Raw genomic sequence first — 22,614 nt, 5'->3', positions numbered from 1 at the left:
CCCTGCCAAATGTCTTCAGCTTACTAGATGAATTTAATAAGATATCGGGGTTCAAAATCAATCAGACAAAATCAGAAGCATTAAATATCAACCTGCCAAAGGCCACCGAAAAATTAATAGAACTGAATTTTAAGTTCAAATGGCAAGCATCCTCCATTAAATATTTAGGTATCCATATCACCAAAGAATATTCAGCCCTATACAAAGCCAATTACCCCAGACTAATTAGGACTTTAAGGGAGGATCTTCGGATCTGGTCAGGCCACACAATCTCGTGGATCGGCAGGATCCAATGCCTTAAGATGAATCTCCTACCCCGAATCTTGTATCTGTTTCAGACCCTCCTGATACAAGTGATCAGGGATGACATCCTCCGCTTGCAGTCCTCTATGGTGAAATTTGTCTGGGGTAATAAAAAACCACGAATAAAAAGTAGCATCCTCACGAGGCCAACAGTTAGAGGAGGATTGGGGGTACCTTGCTTGATATCATATTTCAAAGCGGCGCAATTAACCCAAATTATTCAGTGGCACATGCACCCAAGCCTACGCAGATGGGTGGAGCTGGAAAAAGCATGTTGTGATCCTGTAGAGATACAAGACCTAATTTGGCTACCCAAAAAGACATATCTGACAGTGAGTGAGCCGCTGGCCGCAGTGAGTAGCTCGTTGGCGACCTGGGAGAACACCAAACACAAGTGTGCACTGACAACCCAGCACACACTAATGACCCCGATTATGGGGAACCCTGATTTCGCTCCGGGTCTGTTACGCAAGAACCTTGCAGTCTGGAAAGCAAAAGGTATCACCAGATTACTACACCTGGAGAGACATCAAAATATTAAATCATTCGAACAAATCCGATCAGAAACAGAGATGCCCCACTCCGAATTTTTTAGATATCTCCAGGTGCGCGCATTTTACGCTAAAATCCCCAAACGCCCCAAACGCACAAATTTTGAGCAGCTGTGTTCCAGAGGCACGGACACTACGGGACTCACTTCTCGGATATACGGAGAGGTGGTCTGTCCTGGACGAGACGTAGACATTAAGTTAGCGTACAGAACCAGATGGGAAACGGACTTAGGGGAGACATTAGAAGATAAGGACTGGTCCACTATAGTACTGGCAGCAGCGAAAAGCTCCATATGCACCACCTTGAAGGAGAATGCATATAAAGTCCTAATGAGGTGGTACCTCACCCCTACACGATTAGCAAAGTTTGTTAAAGGTTACCCCCCATTGTGCCCAAAACAATGTGGGGAACAGGCAGACTTGCTTCACATGCTGTGGGGTTGCCCCAAAGTGGCTCCTTTATGGGAGGAAATCCAAGATTGGCTAACGAGTATTCTCGGACAGTCGGTCCCCCTGGACCCTTGGCTGTTCCTGCTGGGCAGGCGCACTCGGGGAATAGGCAGACCGGCTCAAAAATTGATTGCACATTTTGCAACAGCCATGCGGTGCGAACTCGCAGCCTTGTGGAAGCTCCCAGACTTACCCACCATTCCGAAAATTCGAAACAGAATTTGGTACATTTGCCGGATGGAGCAGTTGACAAGTCTGGTCAACGACACCGGCACAAATTTCCTGAAAATCTGGACCAAGTGGCTAGACCACTCCGACATTCCAGGGGTGAGTGCCACCACCATCATGCCATAATACACCTAAATGCATTCTCCTACGATGTGCCAGTACAGACGGCAATAATAGGGGTACAGGTAGGGATGACATCCATGGATCTCCCGCAACTGAGAGCGGCTCCTAAGTAGGACAGAAAGAGGTGAGACGGTGAACAGGCAGAAGACACTGAGCTCCCCCCCCCACCTTCCCTTTTGTATGTCTGTGAGACGTGTCTTGTATGTGAGTTGGTCTACCCAGTTTGTCTTTGTAAAACCGGAGGAAAGTGGGAACGAGAAAAGTTGGATGTTAGTACATTAAAAAACGACTTTGGGTTGGTAGACACTGTATGCAATGTACTGTTGTCCGACAATAAAAACCTTTTTGTGGAAAAAAGTGGATTATGGACATACACACTATTTCCAATATGGTGGGCACTTTCACTGGGGTTTTAGTTCTGTAAAATAAATTATGAATAAAACCACTCAGAATAAACAGGAAATATAAAAAAAAAGTTCACTCACTTTTTAAAAAAAAAAAGAAGAAAAAAAATGAATTCAGGAATGATCTGTTCAAGGGTTCTGGCTCGAATTTTGCTCAGATTTGAAAATGAATTACTGTATGAAGTTTGCAAAGTTTGGATTTTGAACATGCAGACTTGCCCATCCATAATTCCTAAGTCAGTAAAGTTTGGTATGCAAACTAAATGGAAGGAACTAGACTTTGGCCAAAATCAGACTAAAGTATATGGACACAAGTCAATGATTATGAGCATTGTTTTTTTATGATTAGACCAGCTTGAATAATAGATAAGGAAAATGTATTGCAACAGGTGAGGTCTCCTATATCATTAACTGATAATAAAACCTTCATCTATGGACTTTGAATCCACAGTTGCATTTAATCTGAACCCCTTCAGTGTACATCTATGTCACTCCAAAAGCGGACGCCTGTAGGGGTTACACAACAGCTGCTCCCCTCTGCACAGAACCAGCGTGCTAAGGGTTAACATTTGCTTGTACTATGTGGTACGTCAACTCCATCGTCTGGAATGTTAATGAGCCAGGAAGACAAAGGACTTTCAATCCCCAGCTACATTCACTCTGAACCCCTTCAGTGTACATCTGTATTGCCCGAAAGGCAGACAGCCTTTAGTGCAGCGAAAGGGTAGTTAAAGGGTGTGAGCCGTTTGCTGCCGTTCGCTGATGTTTGGTAATGTTAAAGCTTCTCTATTTCAATCTGAAACTCACCAGCCCTTTTATCCCCTTTACCCAATTTTCCAACTCTATCTGTCCATGAAATGGCTGTGAATTGACTGTATAACCTTGTATAACCCTGTTCATTTAATGTAACCATGTACTGTTATAACTTTATGCCCAGGACATACTTGAAAACGAGAGGTAACTCTCAATGTATTACTTCCTGGTAAAACATTTATATAAATAAATAAATAGATAAATCGATAACAGTATAATCAATATTGGAGATTGTCATAATAAGTAAATCAGTAAAATGCTTGATTATGTTCAATCAAGGTTACCTAAAATGACAAATACATTTAAATTTCAGTGAGGTACTGTAAGTCCATATTGTGTGGAAAATTCAAGCTGTAATTATTCTAAAAAATGTGTAATTTGAACAAAAAAGGGACATTTAACAAGTAACTAATTTGGTCAACAGTATGTAAATTAACATGAATTGGCACCAATCCTCCTAAATATGGCTATAGTGTTGGAAACTGCAATATATTTCACCACAGTGTTTCATTGAATTTTGCTACCAGAAGAATCCACATACAGTTTTAGTGAACTGATTTAATTTTTTTTTACTATTAATTTAATTGTATTAACTACAGTATATATAATGAAGTCTATCAACTACATCAAATATTCATCAAGAAATAACCATTTTTAACATCTTGTAAAGTCAAGCAGTGAAATTTCCAATATTGCCAATTATTTGTCACTTTATTGATCAGTTCAAAGAGGCTCCCTACATTTTGTTTATGGTCCTTTGTACTGTATATGAGGGCCATTCACCCCTATAGAAGACAGAAAGCACAATTAAAGACAATGGGGCTTTGCATGCGAGCGGCGCCAGCACAGTTTTGGGAATAATTGTCTGTGTGTTGTTCAAATGTTACTTTTACCATTAAAAAAAAAATATTGTACATTTTGCAAAACAAAGTTATTTTTCAGTTACTTACCTATTTGGTTTTTGGAGATAGTGGGTCTAAACCGAGCACTGAGACATATCTTTGCAGTTACCTCACAGTTCTTGTTTGTGAGAACGATTTGTTCTGGTATAAATGACGCCTTCACAGACACATCTGCTATAGCCTGTGACCTAAATGGCAACAATACATGGAAACAAATTAGTAAAGTGAAAACCATTATTGTTTATTCTAAATGTAGAACCCTTTGGAATAACTACATGTAAGAAAGTAAAAGTAAACTAAACGCCCTCCTTTCTGAAAAGGAATTGTCTGCAATGCAAAGCTTATCTAGACATTGACATTAATGTAATAGTTAATCACAACAATTCTACCCCTACCAGACACCACCCCAGTCAACAGGCTGGATTAATTTTAGGTTGATACATTAAAAGATTGGCGTTATCGGAAAATACATTTGATAATAACCTATTCACATGCTATCCTCTACACTTTGATACTTGCCATTATCATTCTAATGACAGATGTTATCATCTATCCCAGACCGGCCTTAAGTCTATCTTGCCTGTGTATGTAATGGCCATAGAAACATATTTGTCATATCTGACCACACCAACTCTTTTGGTTTTAGGTGTCATCTCTATGCAGATGATACACAGATATATCTATGCCGACCCTCACTCCTGAAATCCAGTCCCAAGTCTCGGATTGCCTCTTGGCTATATCCTCATGGATGGTGCTCCGCCGTCTTAAACTTACTATGTCTGAAACAGAGCTCCTCATACTTCCCCTAAATATGGCCTTATATCCCTTTTTTTTCCCATCACAGTAAACGGTCTTACAATCCATCCGGTGACCAAAGCATGTTGCGTAGGACTGACATTTGACTCTTCGACTTTCCTTCACCCTTCACATTCACGGCATGGCTAAAGTCTGTCCCTTCTTCCTCCGTAATATTGCCAAGATCGGCCCTTTCCTCTGTCAATCTACTGCTAGAACTCTACTGCATTCCCTTATTCTTTGTAAAGCTCTGAGTACACTATGGGCGCTATATAAATAAAGATATACATACATATATACAATGGCCACAAATAAAAAATAACATCAATATGTGCAAATATTAAGCCTTTAGTTGCCCAGGTGGCCAGATAGGTATAGGTTAATCAGAGACTTAATAATTGCACATACACTGGCGACACACTTTATTGCAGTGTGGCCAGTACCGCAAGCCGGGAGATTTCCCGGCTTGCAAGTGGCAGCCCCTCGGCGTGCCGCGCGTCTCCGATGCGCGGTCACGCGTCATCGGGTGCCTGCGCCCCCTGCACGCACGTCCAGGGCTCCCCGAGGGAGCCCTGGTGTCCCGCGATGTGGGGGACGGCGGCAGGGGGTTCCGGGGGACCCGGCGGACCCGGAGAGGAGAGGGGGAAGCCGCGATCGGCGGGCCTCTCCTCCGCTGCTTCGGCGCGCGCCCGGCACCCTCCGGCGCGCGCCAGGTAACTGCTGCGGCCGAGAACGGGCAAATGCTCGAATAAACTCGGCCGCAGCAGTATGGATGTTATGCTTTTTGTGTTTTATTTATAGGTTGTTTATGTTGTACTGTATGTCAACACCTTTAGCGGGTTAGGACATTTGATCGCGGTTGTTTTGCCGGCACTCACCTCACCGCAGGGACATCTCTTGCCAACTGCTTCGCCGCCAAGTTAAGCCCCATACCTTACTCCTTACCTAAAACCCCCTAATCTTAAACCGCTAATACTAACGCTACCCCTACACTGAAAACCTTAACCCCTTGTCCTAAAAGCCCTTACCCTAATTCCCTACCCTAAAAACCCAACCCCGTACCCTAAAACTCCTATCTCCCAACCCTAACCATGAAAACCCCTTAATGTACTTACCTTATTGGAGAAATGGCTGGTGGCCGAGTGTCCAGTGGCAGAGCGGCTGTGGCAAAGGGTACCTTGGCAACCAAACACCGGCGCCAACATGGCCGTGGCAAAATGGGCGTGACCAAATGTCCAATTTCCCCTAAAGGCATTCCTTTGCAATGCATTGAGATAGGGGTATAGTAGTACTCCAATGCTTACAACAATACTCTCTGGATTGTCCTGGTGCTTTAGCCCACCTATATCTCAGTGTGCCAGGTCTTATATATTATCAAAGAATACATGAGTGGAGGCAGACAAGTATTGACACACAAGTTTGCTCTGTATCTAAATCATATCAGGCGCAGGGGTGGGCTTGTCTAAAGAAAGGGCTGCAACCCCAAAACTGTATACTACAGTACTATTGTATCTGCTTCTGTTCTGACTTGGATTGTAAGCTCTTTGGGGCAGGGACTCTCTTTCCTTTTGTTACTGTTGTGTCTGAAGTGCTTATTCCCATAATCTGTTATATCATTATGTCACTTTGTGTTACTGCTGTGAAACGCTATGTACATAGATGGCACTATATAAAGATATACATACTTAAATACAGAGAAAACTTGAATACAGTAAGAGAATACCTGTGTGCCACCACACATTTATTTCTTGATTTTGCAATGCATTTGTAGCCTCCGATAACACAGGGCCAACATATTTTTTTGACATAGGGTTTTGTTAGAAATCCTATTTTACAACCCTACAGTAGAAAAGTGTGATACTGTATCCCCCCATTTCTATGGCTCCACACTTATTTTTAGCGCTAGCTTTGTTTTTTGTTTTTTCTTCAGTTACTGGAGTTTTTAGATAATGAGAATTGATGTTGCCACCTATTTATAAATAAATCATTGTTAGTGAATACGGCCTAAAAAATAATCACCGCAATCCCAGGTTTTGTAAAAATGACATTTTACTGCGGCAACATCAACCTTTAGCCAATTTAAGTCTAAATACGTATTGCGTAAGTGCTTTTTTGGGAAACATTCTCTCATTGGTTATTATGGTAGGCAGCATACAAAACCAGCAGCTAATTGCCTCTGCAAAAGTGCTCCTAATCATTTTTCTAAAACAAACAGGTTGTGGCTTTCTATGTTGTTGAGACAATGGTGTTTCCTCCTGCAGCAATTCCATACAGTGTATTATTGTATCTGCTTGTTTCTGCTGGGTACCTTGTATATGATATCTATGAATAAATTAATTTAGCTCTAAATTAAAAAAAAAAAAAAACAGTTTCCTTTCAGGTCCAAAGGGGTTACATAGTAGATGAGGTTGAAAAAAGACATATATCCATCAAGTTTAACCTGTTTTAAATTTAGTCGACAGACACCTTATCCTATATTTGTATTTACAGTATTTTGTTCCAGAGGAAGGCAAACGAAATAATTTACCATAACTGGATTACTTTTCCATAAGCACCAACTGATATGTCATGGATGGAATCACTATTTAAATCTCTGTGACCATCCACTGATCTGCCAAAATACTGCAGGGACTGGTGGAATGACGATCCTAATATTTTCTGTATGGAGAATATATGCATTAATTTACATATTTCAAACACCGGCATCATTGAAAACATATATACATTATAAACAGTATTTTATTAAAATGTTGATATTCATCATTCAGTGACAAATCAAGCTCAATAATGGTTTGGTGATTTAGGTCTTTAGTACCAACTCCTCAAATCATTGTATCTTGCCGTAGAAATACTGTAATTATGAACTGCACAACTGGGGCAATATTGGTACAAAATCACCAGATTTATCAAAGAAAAAAATCCAATTGCTTTCAATGGGATCTTTTTGTTTGATACAGCACATCCAATGGCATTTATCAAGCCACTGTTTGGCAGATGTGAGAGTTTGATAAGTACAGTAGCCCACTATGGGGAAGCGGCTGATTGGGCTGTTTTTCGCAAATTTCACATTGACTTCTATGGGGAATTTCGGCCAAAAACATCCAGATGAGCCACTTTGGTGGATATAGAATAAGCCCCCATGTGTGTGTTTGCAAATATATTAGCTCTCATTGATAGTAGAACTATATAGTACTTCTATTATATGTACAGTACGTATTACTGTAAGAAAGTAAAATCACATAAGAACAGCAGTTCCATCTAAATTTGTTAAACTTCCATGAACCTGACATCCGGGGACCTACGATTTAGGAGTGGCTGAGCGTGCAATCTGGCAGCTAAGATGAAAGATTCAACATGGTCACCGAAATGATATTGTGGCTTTTCCCCACAAAAAAACCCTATAAATACCTCATAAACCAAAGGGAACCCTGGGTGTTGGAGAAACAACAATAACCACCGAGAGCTCCCTTGCTGCTTTAATTGGCAAAACATACACACATGAAAAACTGCACTACTGCACTACTCACTAGTCTAGTGTTTCTCAACAAGGGTGCCATGGTAACCTGATGTGCTGTGACCCTCTGCTAAGAGTGCCGTGACTCCTGGGGGAAACACTGTCTGGAAACCGAGATGCTGTGATCTACCTGTAGTCACATTCCTCTCCTAGACCGGCACAGAGGAGAGAGTAGACATGCGAAAGGTGATGGCTGTGCTATGTGAGAATAGGGGGAGGGGAGCTGTTTGAGAAAAAACAGTGTTGGGTGGGGGTGCTCTCTGACAAGGAGGAGGGTGAATGTGAAGTGTGTTGAGAATAATGGTGAATATGAGATGTGAGTGTATAAGAAGGGGAGGAGTGAGCTGGGTTTGAGCGTATAAGGAGGGTGTGTGGGAGAAAGATTTCATGTGGTCTGATGAGCAGAGGTGCCCAGAGATTAAAAAAATTCTTCAGGGGTGTCTATGCGCAAAAAAAGGTTGAGAACCACTACACTAATCAAAGTAATTGAATGACACGATTAATCTTATGGACTAGATTAATATATCTCAAATGAATGTATGTTCAGAACCACTATTATTTAATGCAGACTTTGTGATATACTTGTACAACTAACTATGCTGTGTGAAATTGGTGGAAACAGTGGGGCTACACAGCTACAATTAATGCAAAAATTTGAATATGTAGTTAATTATATTTGTGATGAGATAGAAACATATAACGGTGGGGATCTAGGCTCTCTACATCATAAAATGATTGAGACCTTCACTTCGGAAACACTGAAAATACCTATGAAAATGTGGGGCCTGCAAATCCATGTAGTGTAAGCTTGTTAAGCCAAGTTGGTTAGATCTCAGTTTTTATTGATGCTTGAAGTCCATCATTTTTGGCAATCATTTATACATTGAACAATATTATTATATGCTAAAGGGTTTTCATTGTTAAGCCAATTATGATGGGAATCAGATCTGTCTCATTCTTATGACTTCAATGGGGCTTCCCATGCTAGCCCAGATCAGTTTACTGAATAAAGGTTTAAGTATAATTTTACAATATACAAATGTTGTGATCATGTTTAGTGTAGATGTTGCTGTTAAAAAATCATTTTCAATTATTTTTAATTCATTAGACAATTAGTCTAATGAATCCTAATTGTATTAACAAACCAAGCTTTGAACAAACACAATGGACACAATGTACTCGTCGTACCTGGGAATATTTGGTTCGTATTGTGTTTTTGTTTCCATTATAAATATAAATTGCTCCATTGTTCTGATTTTCCAAAGGTGCTCCAACAACAACATCATTAAAACCATCCAAGTCAATGTCTGAAACTGCCGCTATTGAAGCTCCAAACCTTGTGTTCTCCAAACTTTTAGGACCTTCCAACTGTTCACGTTGATTTAAAATTCCCTTTACAAACAAAGACAAAAAAAGAAGGTTTAGAAGCAAAAAAACCAACATGCAAAGCTGTTCTATTTCCTACAACAGGTTATAACTTTCATAATATTGTTTAATAATATATAATTGTTGATACATTTCTAAAGATTACTGAAACTCTAATTTACAGTATGTTACAGTGATTATTTCTTCATATGAAAAAGCGTCTATCTTTCACGTGGGATCACATCAGTGATCACATCTTCATCAATGGGATTATAATTTGCTTTTGTTCTTTTTTAAGAGAATCTTAAAAGTATTTAATTGACAAACAAGCCTCCAACACTTTGCATTACTGGTCTATGACAGCAAATTAATAAATACAAACATAACCAATGTACCGTATTAAAGTTAATGTTTAGGTTTAAAGCAGCAATCCCGCCAAAGTCAATTACTTTTTATATTAACCAGGAGGTTCTATGGATTTGATCAGAGGCACTCAAAGCTTCTAAGAACTGCAAATGATGTTGCGGGGTCAAATGACGTTTTGACATCAGAAAACACCAGAAAAAAGGTGAGGGTGGGGAGGGGGGGGGAGAGGGGGGGGGGTGAGAGCAGGCAGTGGGGTGCAGACAAAAAAGTTTGCTCACCCCTGCAATACAGGATGGGATGGTACTGTAACTATTAAATCCTGTATTTATAGATTTCCAGAGAGGGGGCCTCTCGAACTGTATGAGATTGCAGATTGTTCCAAAGAGTGGGAGCAGCATGGCTAAAATCTCTCTCCTCTCTCCTCTCCTTTATAAAGGCAATTCTCTGCTGAAACGTTGGACCTTTTGGTGGCACATTAAACATTTTCTGCATAAGACCGTGTGCCTGCTTCCATTTTCTACACTGTTCTCCTCTGGGATGGCTGGACCTCCCTGGACCCGGTGCACCGGCAGATAAGTACCCCCCTCCAGCACCATATTGCAGTGTGCATGTACTCCTCTTTATGAGAGGCTTTATGCAACATAGTGTATCAAGACACTTTAAGGACCATCATGCACAAAATCCAAATGGTCTAAAAAAAAATAGAATTGAAAAAATCCATTCAAATTGGAGAGGCGGTAACGAAGTCATTCAAATTTCCAGACAAGAAACCTACTGGATTGATGCCCTAAAAACAGTGTTACCACAGGGTCTTAACATCGATATTGACTTGGGATCATTCCTCAAAGAACAAGAGCCTCTCTCTATGTTTTACAGTTTTATATATGTTCAATATAAGAATGTTCTGTGTATCGATTATGTAGAATAACAATGAGTTTGAGGCGATGGAAACATTCTATACTGTATTATAGAATGAGTCTCTGGATATGCTGTATTCAGTTTCTTTCCTTCTTGATGCCTTTAGTAGGGTGATTATATTCTAACATATTCTTGATGAGTGTTAGATAATAGGGTCGATTATAGGTTTAACACTACATGGTGTTGAGTTGTACAATATAGCATATAAATATCAAGATTTGTGGTCCTGAGTGTTATTGCAGTTTCCTTTCTTGTGTGTGTTAAACTATGATTGCTAATATTACAATTTCTTGTGCTTAAGGGAATAATTCAACTTAAGTCTTTCTCATAGTAATGAGATGAATTTGCCAATAAATGTTAAATATATAATGTATTAAATAGGTTTCTAGTGTAGTAATGAATGATTATTAGTAATCAAATAATAAACAACGTCCTTTTGAATAACCCTGGGTAAATACATTTAGATTATAATACAGATTGGTAAAAAAGATATTATCATAAGATATGGTTGTGTCAACCAATCATGAAGGGTGGCTATATATAGGACATCTAGTGTATTAATGATATACACCTCCATAATTTTTCTATACAAGAGACTATCACTCAATATATAATGAAGTATATTATGACATATGTATTAACATGTTATTAATGTACTGATAATTAGATGACTTAATTCCTAATATCCCTCATCTCCCATCGTGAAGCCACCTCTGTATGACCGCCTTGACAAAGCAGTACTAGCGAAACGTACGTCGGCGATTGATGACGTCATTACGTCAGAGGGGCGGGACATGCGCTTGCTGTCGGAGCGCTTCCTATCCCCAGTAGCCTCAGATATGGGGCTCTGCTATTGTAGCGACACTTATTGATTTTATTCCCAGGCGTACCTCAGGCTGATCTAATAGAGCTCCACGCATGTTGCTGAAGGTGCCCAGCCCCACTCTATAAGGTATGCCTGACTCTTGATGGACGGATGAACCTCGTGAATTCTATACACTCCATGTAAACAGGCACTACTTGTGCACTGTTCTAGATAAATACTGATCTGGGTCCTATACTGTTCCGATGTGTGTGTGAATGTATGTCCTACATGTCCTACACTGAGGGACAGCACACATACACTATCGAGTATCTGTTAACATCTAGTCCCTACAGGACACGGAGTATATATGCACACAGGCCTCATGTATACAGGCACAATTTATGCACTATTTAAACAGGCATTTACCCTGTCTGCTATACTGCCTGACACACACATGACATACTTTCATGTAAACAGACACTACGTGTGTACTGTTATAGGTATCACTGATATCACTATGCCTTATTATACTGTGTGACATAGCATTAGGAAGATTCCTACTGTGAATAATTGTGACAAACATTTATTCATACATTGTGCTTAGGATAATAATTTGTTAACAGGCACTATATGTGCACCCCCTTTGAAACTACTGACCAGTACTGATCTGGGCCAATATAGGGCTATATAGGTGCCAACAGGTAACACTACTTTCAGTGGCACCGGTCTGCCCAAAAACCCTACTTTGGGCCATACCTGTACCGCCTAGCATCGAGTGTGGTGGTATTCATAGGACACCTAGCCCTAGCACACTCAAGTAGTTTAGACAGTAGAGTGGTTCATATTTTGGTTCACTCCGTACCCCTTTTAATTCGCTGTACACTAGTTTTTCAGAGCATTAAACCTGATCTACAGCGTTCCCCACCCCATTATTTTATTGTTCTGAGTTATGACTCAAATAAAGATATGAAACACAAAAAAGACAAAAGCGCAAACGCACATAGTGAAGTTTGTAAAAATGGGTGAATATAATTTTAGGGTATAATATCTGCGTACATCAGGTTAGTGGGTATAAAGCATTTCATGTGCAATACATGAGTTTACCAACGCCGCACTGCCGCCTCCAGACTTTGGGAACTCTCTCTCACAGCATCCAGGACACACTGTCTCGATTGTAGTTGGAAACCTCCACTGCGGTGCTGTGTCTTGGTCAGTCTCCTTCCCCGGTCGCTGCCGTTATAGCTGCTCCTTCTCGGGTCTGTTTTCCAGCTGCCACTGTGTCTCAGCTCACTTCGGCAGTAGGTCACGTGTCCCGCGGGGTTTGCGACCGGCCGCAAAGGGAGGTGGTGCCGTAAAGCACGATCTTAGCTTTACTGCAATTTGCCGAATGTAGTTTTTTTGTGAGAAGTCAGTCCAATGCAGGAAAAATCACACAGAGTGTGGGGATAGAGTCCTAGGACTTATTAAAATCTTTATCCAACGCGTTTCGAAGCATAGGCTTCTTCTTCAGGCTTCGAAACGCGTTGGATAAAGATTTTAATAAGTCCTAGGACTCTATCCCCACACTCTGTGTGATTTTTCCTGCATTGGACTGACTTCTCACAAAAAAACTACATTCGGCAAATTGCAGTAAAGCTAAGATCGTGCTTTACGGCACCACCTCCCTTTGCGGCCGGTCGCAAACCCCGCGGGACACGTGACCTACTGCCGAAGTGAGCTGAGACACAGTGGCAGCTGGAAAACAGACCCGAGAAGGAGCAGCTATAACGGCAGCGACCGGGGAAGGAGACTGACCAAGACACAGCACCGCAGTGGAGGTTTCCAACTACAATCGAGACAGTGTGTCCTGGATGCTGTGAGAGAGAGTTCCCAAAGTCTGGAGGCGGCAGTGCGGCGTTGGTAAACTCATGTATTGCACATGAAATGCTTTATACCCACTAACCTGATGTACGCAGATATTATACCCTAAAATTATATTCACCCATTTTTACAAACTTCACTATGTGCGTTTGCGCTTTTGTCTTTTTTGTGTTTCAGTTGCCTAGGGGTTTACCCCTGTTCATATAGCTGCAGGTCACCCATCGATTTAGAGGTTGTATTTTGTTATATAAATAATACACGGAGGTGAAGGGGTTAATCAATAGATTTAATAATTTGCGCACTCTATCTGTTTTTTGTCAAATAAAGATATATATGTTTTAAATCACTCATGTCCACCCACAGTCACTTGATTCTGGTACACCAGTCTTTATTCCACTGCGGATGAGTGCTCTCCTTGGGGTTCTTTTTCTCCCATGTATTCCCTAACGTTTTACCCCTGATAGTAGCACCTCCACCAATCTAGTCCAGTGAGCAGTAGCGAGGGTTTCCCCTCCCTTCCCATTTCCCCTTCCCCCTTCCCTTGTCCGGTATTAATGTACTGATAATTAGATGACTTAATTCCTAATATCCCTCATCTCCCATCGTGAAGCCACCTCTGTATGACCGGATGTGGACATGGACGAGGGCGCAGCAGGCGTTGGAATCGTGGGACCGGCAGATGAGATAGATCATTACCACGGATACCGGAGCCTTCCATGCTTATTGCAGCTGATTGTCGGCTAAACCCGAGTGATACCTACCCGGCTTCCTAAAGAAAGATTGTGCTTTGCTGTCTGCAGATATAATCTGCTATTCGTTATCCACTCTCTACATCTCTACATCCAGGAGCCACATATGGGATATTTGGTGATGGGTTTCCTGACATGCCCATTATTATTGCTCTAATCTGGGACTCTTATGTTTGCATCTCAGCAGTAATCATTTGGATCTATCACCGCCTTCTTTATTCGTGCTGCTAAAATTGCTATACCATCTAAGCATTATACTGGACATTATGTGTTCCTCTGTATTAACAGACTTACTTCCACTGGTCTCTGTACATTTCCCATACAGGGTTTAGCTCAGTTTTGTTCCGCTAGGTACTTTTTTTATACACATTTATTCATGCACGTTGTATGGACTGGCCAGCCACGACTTTCAGTGGGAACAATTTAGATCCCACTGTTTGTTTAGGTTACACATGTCCTTTATGAGGTTTTAGCATGATCAAGCACTTTATTTGAGTTGTTATTTTGTGCCCCTATAAGCAGTTGATTTGAGATTTAAAAGGTGTTCTTTGATTATTTGTTAGGCTTTTCTTTTGGTCTCAGCTTTGATATTAATCTGTCTATTTACTTAATTCTTTGTCTTAATTGGTTTATTAAAGGTTTGTTACTTTCTGATTCATCTCAGTGCTTGTTGTGAGTTTTTCTTCCTCCCAGTGTTTATATATATATATATATATATATATATATATATATATATATATAAAGCAGAAAATAGCCGTGTTAGTCCAGTTGCGATAGTGCAGAATAAATGAGTTCTTCAGTATTCGGTGATACCTTTTTTATTGGACTAACAATTTATGTCATAGGACAAGCTTTCGAGAGTTCTCCTCTCTTCTTCAGGTCAAGCAATACTGATATACAAAGGAATCTATGGCTAAAACAGTGTGGAGAGAGGAAAAAAAAAAACCAACAGATATTTACTGTAGATAAGGTAGGGTGTTAAGTGTTTGAAGCCACGGGACAGTGTCAAAGAAAGGTGGGGAGGGATACTGGTGGGGAGAGAAAGTGTGGATAAGAATAGAGGCAAGCAGGATAATTACAAGCAATTTTGATAGGGTGTGAGAAAACCCATGTCTGCATTAAGTCCTTTGGTTTTGGTGTCAAAGAGTCTTATCATTCTGAGTTCAAATGTTTTCCGTTCTTGGGTGCTTTTAAAAATTCCATTGAGGATTTTGATTTTTAGATAATTTATGGAATGATCTGGTTGTGAGAAGTGAAATGTACCTACAACTAATGGGGACTGCAATGGGTACCAAGATGGCACCGCAATATGCCAGTCTTTTCATGGCAAATCTTGAACAAAGATTCCTAACTACATGCCTCCACAAACCCTACAAATACTGCAGATACATTGATGACCGGAATGCAAGAATGGGAGGTTTGGGAAAGATTTCTTTTAATGTCGCATCCTCTGTCAGCATGGGTTGCAGATCTTTGATTATTTTTCGTATACCCTCTTGGGTAGGGTTGTATGTGGTCACTAGTGGTATGCGTGTGGTAGGTTCTTTCTGTCTGTATTGTAGAAGGTGTTCTCATGGGGCTTTTATTGCAGATGTAATAGTTTTGGCAATGGTCTTTGGTTTGTATCCCTTCTGTCTGAACGATTCGGTCAGGGTTGTGAGATGCCTGTTTCTGTCTTCAGTGTCAGAGCATATGCGGGGGTATCTTATAGCTTGACTGTGTATGATACCTTGTTTTGTATGAGTGGGATGGAAGCTGGAGTTGTGGAGGTAACTGCATCTGTCAGTAGGTTTCTTGTATACAGATGTGTGTAGTTTGCCATCTTTCAGTGTTACTGTAGTATCTAGAAAGTTTACTAGGTTTGCCGAATAATCCATTTTGAGTTTAATTGATGGATGGAATGAGTTCAGGGACTCGTGGAATTGTTTTAGGTTTTCTTCACCCACTGTCCATATTATAAACAGGTCATCAATGTATCTGCAGTATTTGTAGGGTTTGTGGAGGCATGTAGTTAGGAATCTTTGTTCAAGATTTGCCATGAAAAGACTGGCATATTGCGGTGCATCTTGGTACCCATTGCAGTCCCCATTAGTTGTAGGTACATTTCACTTCTCACAAGCAGATCATTCCATAAATGATCTAAAAATCAAAATCCTCAATGGAATGTTTAAAAGCACTCAAGAACGGAAAACATTTGAACTCAGAATGATAAGACTCTTTGACACCAAAACCAAAGGACTTAATGCAGACATGGGTTTTCTCACACCCTATCAAAATTGCTTGTAATTATCCTGCTTGCCTCTATTCTTATCCACATTTTCTCTCCCCCCCAGTATCCCTCCCCACCTTTCATTGACACTGTCCCCTGGCTTCAAACACTTAACACCCTACCTTATCTACAGTAAATATCTGTTGGTTTTTTTTTTCCTCTCCCCACACTGTTTTAGCCATAGATTCCTTTGTATATCAGTATTGCTTGACCTGAAGAAAAGAGGAGAACTCTCGAAAGCTTGTCCTATGACATAAATTGTTAGTCCAATAAAAAAGGTATCACCGAATACTGAAGAACTCATTTATTCTGCACTATATATATATTATATATATATATATATATATATAATATATAGTGCATATATATATATATATATATATATATATATATATATATATACAGCTAAACCCCGTTATAACGTACCTCGTTATACCGCGATTCGGTTATAACGCGGTTTTCCCGTGGCTCCCGTTTAAAAAAAAAATTTTGCACACACTCACTGCACACACACTGCTCATTGCTCACACTGCACACACACTGCACACTGCACACACACTGCTCATTGCTCACACTGCACACACTGACACACTGCACACACACTGCTCATTGCTCACACTGCACACACTGACACACTGCACACACACTGCACACTGCACACACACTGCTCATTGCTCACACTGCACACACTGACACACTGCACACACACTGTACACTGCACACACACTCCTCATTGCTCACACTGCACACACTGACACACTGCACACACACTGCACACTGCACACACACTGCTCATTGCTCACACTGCACACACTGACACACTGCACACACACTGCTCATTGCTCAGACTGCACACACTGACACACTGCACACACACTGCTCATTGCTCACACTGCACACACTGACACACTGCACACACACTGTACACTGCACACACACTCCTCATTGCTCACACTGCACACACTGACACACTGCACACACACTGCACATACACTGCACACTGCACACAATTATTATATAGAAATAAACAGACAACTGCACTTTAACAGATGTATTTTGCCTGTACAACGTCTTGTGACTTTTGTTTGACAAAGTTAAGGGGGTGGGAAGTCATTGTGCTGTGGGGGGGTGGGGGGGTGGCGGGGCCCTGCGCTGCGGCTACGGCGGGCCCTGTACTGCGGCGGGGGGGGGGGGGGTTAGCGGTCTGTGTGTGTGAGTGCGAGTGCCTGTCTGTCTGTGTGTGTGTGTGTGAGTGCGTGAGTGCCTGCATGTGTGTGCGCGCGTGTGTGTGTATGAGTGCGTGAGTGCCTGTGTGTGTGTGTGTGTGTGTGTGTATGTGTGTATGTGTGTATGTGTGTATGTATGAGTGCTCCAGCCCGAGTCCGTGGAGGGAGGGGGGGGGAGAGTAGCGGGTCCCTCCTGCAGCCAGTGGAGGGAGTGGGGGGAGAGTAACAGCTCCCTCCTGCAGTCCGGGAAGGGGGGAGAGTAGCAGCTCTCAAGCACACTCACGCACACTCACACACACTCACGCACACTCACAGACACTCACAGACACTCACAGACACTTACACACACTCACACACACTCACAGACACTCACACACACTTACAGATAATCACAGACACTCACACACTTACGCACACTCACGCACACTCACGCACACTTACACACACTCACACACACTCACACACACACTCACACACACTCACACACACACTCACTTACACACACACTCACAGACACTCACACACACTCACACACACTCACAGACACTCACAGACACTCACACACACTTAGACACTCACAGACACTCACACACACTTACACACACTTACACACACACTCAGACACTTACACACACTCACAGACACTTACACACACTCACACCCACATACACACACCCATATACACACACACACTTTCTCTCCCATATATACATACACACACACACTCTCTCACTCTACACAGACGGGGGTGGGGTCGGAGCAGAGGAAAGGCCGCGACCAGCACCACCACCCGCTCCCCCCACTCCTCCCGCGCAGGCAGCGGGAGCACCGGGGACAGCGGTGGGGAGAAGAAACCCCCCGCTACCACCTCCATGCAGGCAGCGGGAGCACCGGGCACGTGGAGGGATCTGAGGTAAGCGGCGACCTGAGGGACATCCCCGCTCCCATCTCCTGCCCCGCGGCCTGTCCCGCGGTGACAGGGGGAAGCGGGGACAGGAGGGACATTCCCGCTCCCATCTCCTGCCCCGCGGCCTGTCCCGCGGTGACAGGGGGAAGCGGGGACAGGAGGGACATCCCCGCTCCATCTCCTGCCCCGCGGGCTGTCCCGCGGTGACAGGGGGAAGCGGGGAGCGGAGGGACATGCCCGCTCCCATCTCCTGTCCCGAGGGATGAATATGCGCTAAAGCGGCGGCCATTTTTTTTTCGCAACCCCGTTAGTAATGTGGTGGTCTCGGGGTGGACCCCGAGACCCGCGTTATAACGGGGTTTAGCTGTATATATATATATATATATATATATATATATATAATATATAGTGCAGAATAAATGAGTTCTTCAGTATTCGGTGATACCTTTTTTATTATATATACATAAACACTGGAAGGAAGAAAAACTCAGTACAAGCACTGAGATGAATATATATATATACTTTTTGATTCATCTCAGTGCTTGTACTGAGTTTTTCTTCCTTCCAGTGTTTATATGCAGTATATATATATATATATATATATATATATATATATATATACACACACACACACACTTAATGCTTGACAAATCACCCAAAAATCTACTCGCCAAAACCAAAAAATCTACTCGTCACTTAGCCCTAGCCCTGCCCCAATTTAAATTCCTACTAAGAATTGAGTGTGTGAGTGTGTGACTAGTCTGGGTGGGTGGGTGTGTGACTGTCTGGGTTGGTGACTGACTGTATGGGTGGCTGACTGCCTGGGTGGGTGACTTAGGTGGGTGGGTGACTGACCTTGAACGGGTGCTGCTTCCTGCTTCCCTGCCTGCCAGACGCTTCAGAGGAAGTTTCGTCCATGCTTTTCCCCCTGCCCCCAATCCCAGCGGCTGCTGCCCGTGGCGGGAGGTAGGCTGGGGGGAGGGGTGGCGAGAGGTAGTCGGGGGGAGGTAGACTCGGAGGGGGGGCGAGACTGGTGGGCTAATTCCCACGGGAGCATTTAGTTGTCTGTTGCTGCCAGGGGCAGGAGGCTGGCACAGGGGGAGCCGGGTTGGCTGGTGCGGGGGGAGCCGGGTTGGCTGGTGCGGGGGGAGCCAGGTTGGTGGGCGCAGGCTCACCACGGTGCTTCCCCCCCATCCCACGTAGGGAGCGGGTCAACAGGCAGCATTTGCAGCACTCCCCCCCCCAATTCCCCCCAACCCCGTGGCTGCTGCCCGGGGTGGGAGGTATGCTGTAACGTGTAGCTCACCACAAACAAAGCGCAACCGCGGTGCTGAGGTAGGGAATTGATTAACGCCAATCCACAGAAACGCGGGCGCGCCTAGGATGTAGATTGGTCGTGCAAGCCAGGTCAGGATTATAGATTTGAGAATAGTTGTAAGTACTTGCCAGGTCAGGAGTGGAGAGTTGCGGATCGTCAGGGTACATAGCCAAGTTCAGGATTGGAGAGTAGCAGATTGTTGGGGTACGTAGCCAGGTTCAGGATAGGAGAGTATCGGATCGTTGGAGTACTAAGCCAAGGTCAGGACTGGAGACAGGAGAATGGGGGTTCGTAGTCAGATCAGGAGAGGAGAGGTGCAGAGTCCAAGTAGAGAAGCAGTGTCAGGCAACAAGAGGTTAACAGGCACGGCAAAGCAAGGCAAGGTCAATGAACAGGAATGCGGCAAGGCACGGCATCACAATAGACTATGCTCAGCAATGAGAGTATGCAGCAGGAAGGTATATAAAGGAAGGCCCTCCAATAGCCAGCCAGGGCAGGACCAGGAAGTAGAATCCAATAGGCTGCTGGTGCACACAGGTGTGCCCTATGATGCAGTCTGATCAGGAATGGAGGCGGGGCCGATCGTGCCGACCCGTGCCCATCACGGAGGCCAGGGGGTGGAGCCTAGAACACGCATCACTCCCACGCCGGTCCTGTCCATAATCAGAGTGGGGGCGCAGCTTGGAAAGCGTGTCAGCGGGGAGGCTGGACGAGCACATCCGTCGTGCTCCGGAGCGGGGGGTGGAGTCAGAACCCGCGGGCAGAGAGTTAGACCGTGCAAGATCCGCGCGCGCGTAACTGGGCCACGAGATAGCGCGTCCTGGGTGTACATCGCGGAAGGGTTTTTGTGGTGGGAATGACGGTCTGCGACCGCCAGGATGGCTAATCCTCCAATATGCGCAGGGGGAACAAGGTTGTTGTGCGCTCATCACAGTGCCCATGCGGGTTGGGAGACAGGACCGGGGGGGGGGAGCAAAGAAGGGGTCTGGACACCCTGCTTCCCTGCGCATGCGCACAGAGTATTTTTTTGCGCATGTGCCCGATCGCGCTACAGCCATACCCCGCCGCACCTCGCCAGCTGGCAAAATATTTTTTGAGCACTGTATACAGTATATATATATATAGTACGTTACCATCCAGCGGGGCAGCAGAACAGCAAAGAGAGACAGCACTCAGAGGTAAGTCAGCAAAATAATGTATTGACACAGATTTTTGTGTCTGTTTCAATACATTATTTTGCTGACTTTCCTCTGAGTGCTGTAAGTTAGGTTCACATTGGCTGCTTAGTTTTAGTTTGAGGAGCGCTTATGTAATCTCCTCTTCGGATACTGGGACAAATTAAAAATTGTGAGCAGGGTTGGGAGAGAGTAGGGCTATAGGGGTACACTCAGAATGAGGTTCATGTTTGTGGTTTGGGTTGCGTTTCACTAATAAGTTGGTAGCACAACCCACAAAGTAATCATTGAATGCATTTGCAGTGTCAGTGCGGTTTGTCAGAGTAATGCCCTCCTTAGTGATATTACTGTACTTAGTTGTTGATGGCTAGAAGGCTGGAATATATTGTTGATAACTTTCCAGAAGGTAGTTGGGTTTGATGTATTCTGGTGAAGATTGTCAGAGTAATATTGTGCTTTTGCGTGTCTTGTTTGCCTTGTGCACATACTCCGCAGGCATCTGTAGTGATTAAGATCCTTGGTAGTGCCAGTTACTTTGTAGCTTTTCCACAAGGCATCCCTGAAATGGTAGAGCGCTATAAGGTCAGTTGTAACCCATGTCAGGTGGGCCCTCCGTACTCTTATTCGGCGTAGTGGAGCATGGGTACCACAGAGTTTTAAGAACTCGGATTGGAAATAGTCGAGCGCAGAATCAGGGTCGGGAATTAAGTTGATTCTGTACCAAGCGCTGTTGGTAAGGTCTGCCAGAAACTGTTGTGGGTTAGAGTTTCTAACTGTTCTAGTGAGGAGAACTTTAGGGCTTGATTGGGGTGATTTACTTTTCCTTACACAGTACACTATTGCATGGTCACTGAAAATGTCAGGAAGGATGCCAGAGGATTGGATTCTGCTGCTTATGAAAAAATACAACGTTAAGTTTTCTATTCACATGGCAGAAGTCAAGAGCCAATGATGTTAGTTTCTGTAAGAGTAAACATCTGTCACAAAAAAAGAAGAATGTGAATAAAATGGACAAGAGAATAATATTAAATAAATAGCAAAGACACACATTGAATTTTGTGGGAAAAAAATATTTTTCTACCAAACTTTCAGTCCTATAAAATAATTGTGTATTACCTTATTGACAGAAAACATGTACACCTGTCCTTCTTCTTTCTTGTGCTCATTCATGAACATTGGAGCTCCTACCAATAGGATGTCAGTAACAGAATCTCTGTTGACATCTACAGAGCAAATAACACTGCCAAAGTAGGAACCAATCTGCAATTGAACCATAACAATGCAGTTATTACTGTACATGAAATTCAAGCAAATTATTTAAAGCTGAGAGTGCTGAACATTATGTTGCTGAAGAAGTACTTTGTTGTGCGCTTTCTATTTGAAACTTTGATATGATCCATTCAGCTATTCCAATATCTTTGAAGGTTTAAAGACTGTATTAGTATTTTTCTGTTGAAGGAAAATGTGCAATTCCTGAAAACTGTGTTTATGAATGTCATCCCCCCAAATATCTATTCATATGTATCAGAAGATGTGAAATAATGGCTCCATTATGAATATACACAAGTACAAT

At 43.0% G+C, this 22,614-nt stretch overlaps 1 protein-coding gene across 1 annotated transcript in view; it reads right to left on the bottom strand.

Annotated features, from left to right (window-relative positions):
* The window catches only part of ITGA2 (integrin subunit alpha 2), a 162,065-nt gene that overhangs the window by 50,931 nt on the left and 88,520 nt on the right, over positions 1–22,614 (bottom strand). The window contains exons 13-16 of the mRNA XM_075589084.1: positions 22,158–22,301; positions 9,272–9,475; positions 7,097–7,227; positions 3,823–3,962 (exon numbers count right to left, since the gene is read on the bottom strand). Of these exons, the coding sequence (XP_075445199.1) occupies positions 3,823–3,962; positions 7,097–7,227; positions 9,272–9,475; positions 22,158–22,301 (619 nt within the window). The remainder of the gene's footprint in view (positions 1–3,822; positions 3,963–7,096; positions 7,228–9,271; positions 9,476–22,157; positions 22,302–22,614) is intronic.

Source organism: Ascaphus truei, chromosome 1 (assembly GCF_040206685.1).
Source record: "Ascaphus truei isolate aAscTru1 chromosome 1, aAscTru1.hap1, whole genome shotgun sequence".
NCBI classification, from domain to species: Eukaryota; Metazoa; Chordata; class Amphibia; order Anura; family Ascaphidae; genus Ascaphus; species Ascaphus truei.
Note: the sequence above shows the minus strand (reverse complement) of the source record. Positions and strands in the feature narration are given on the sequence as shown.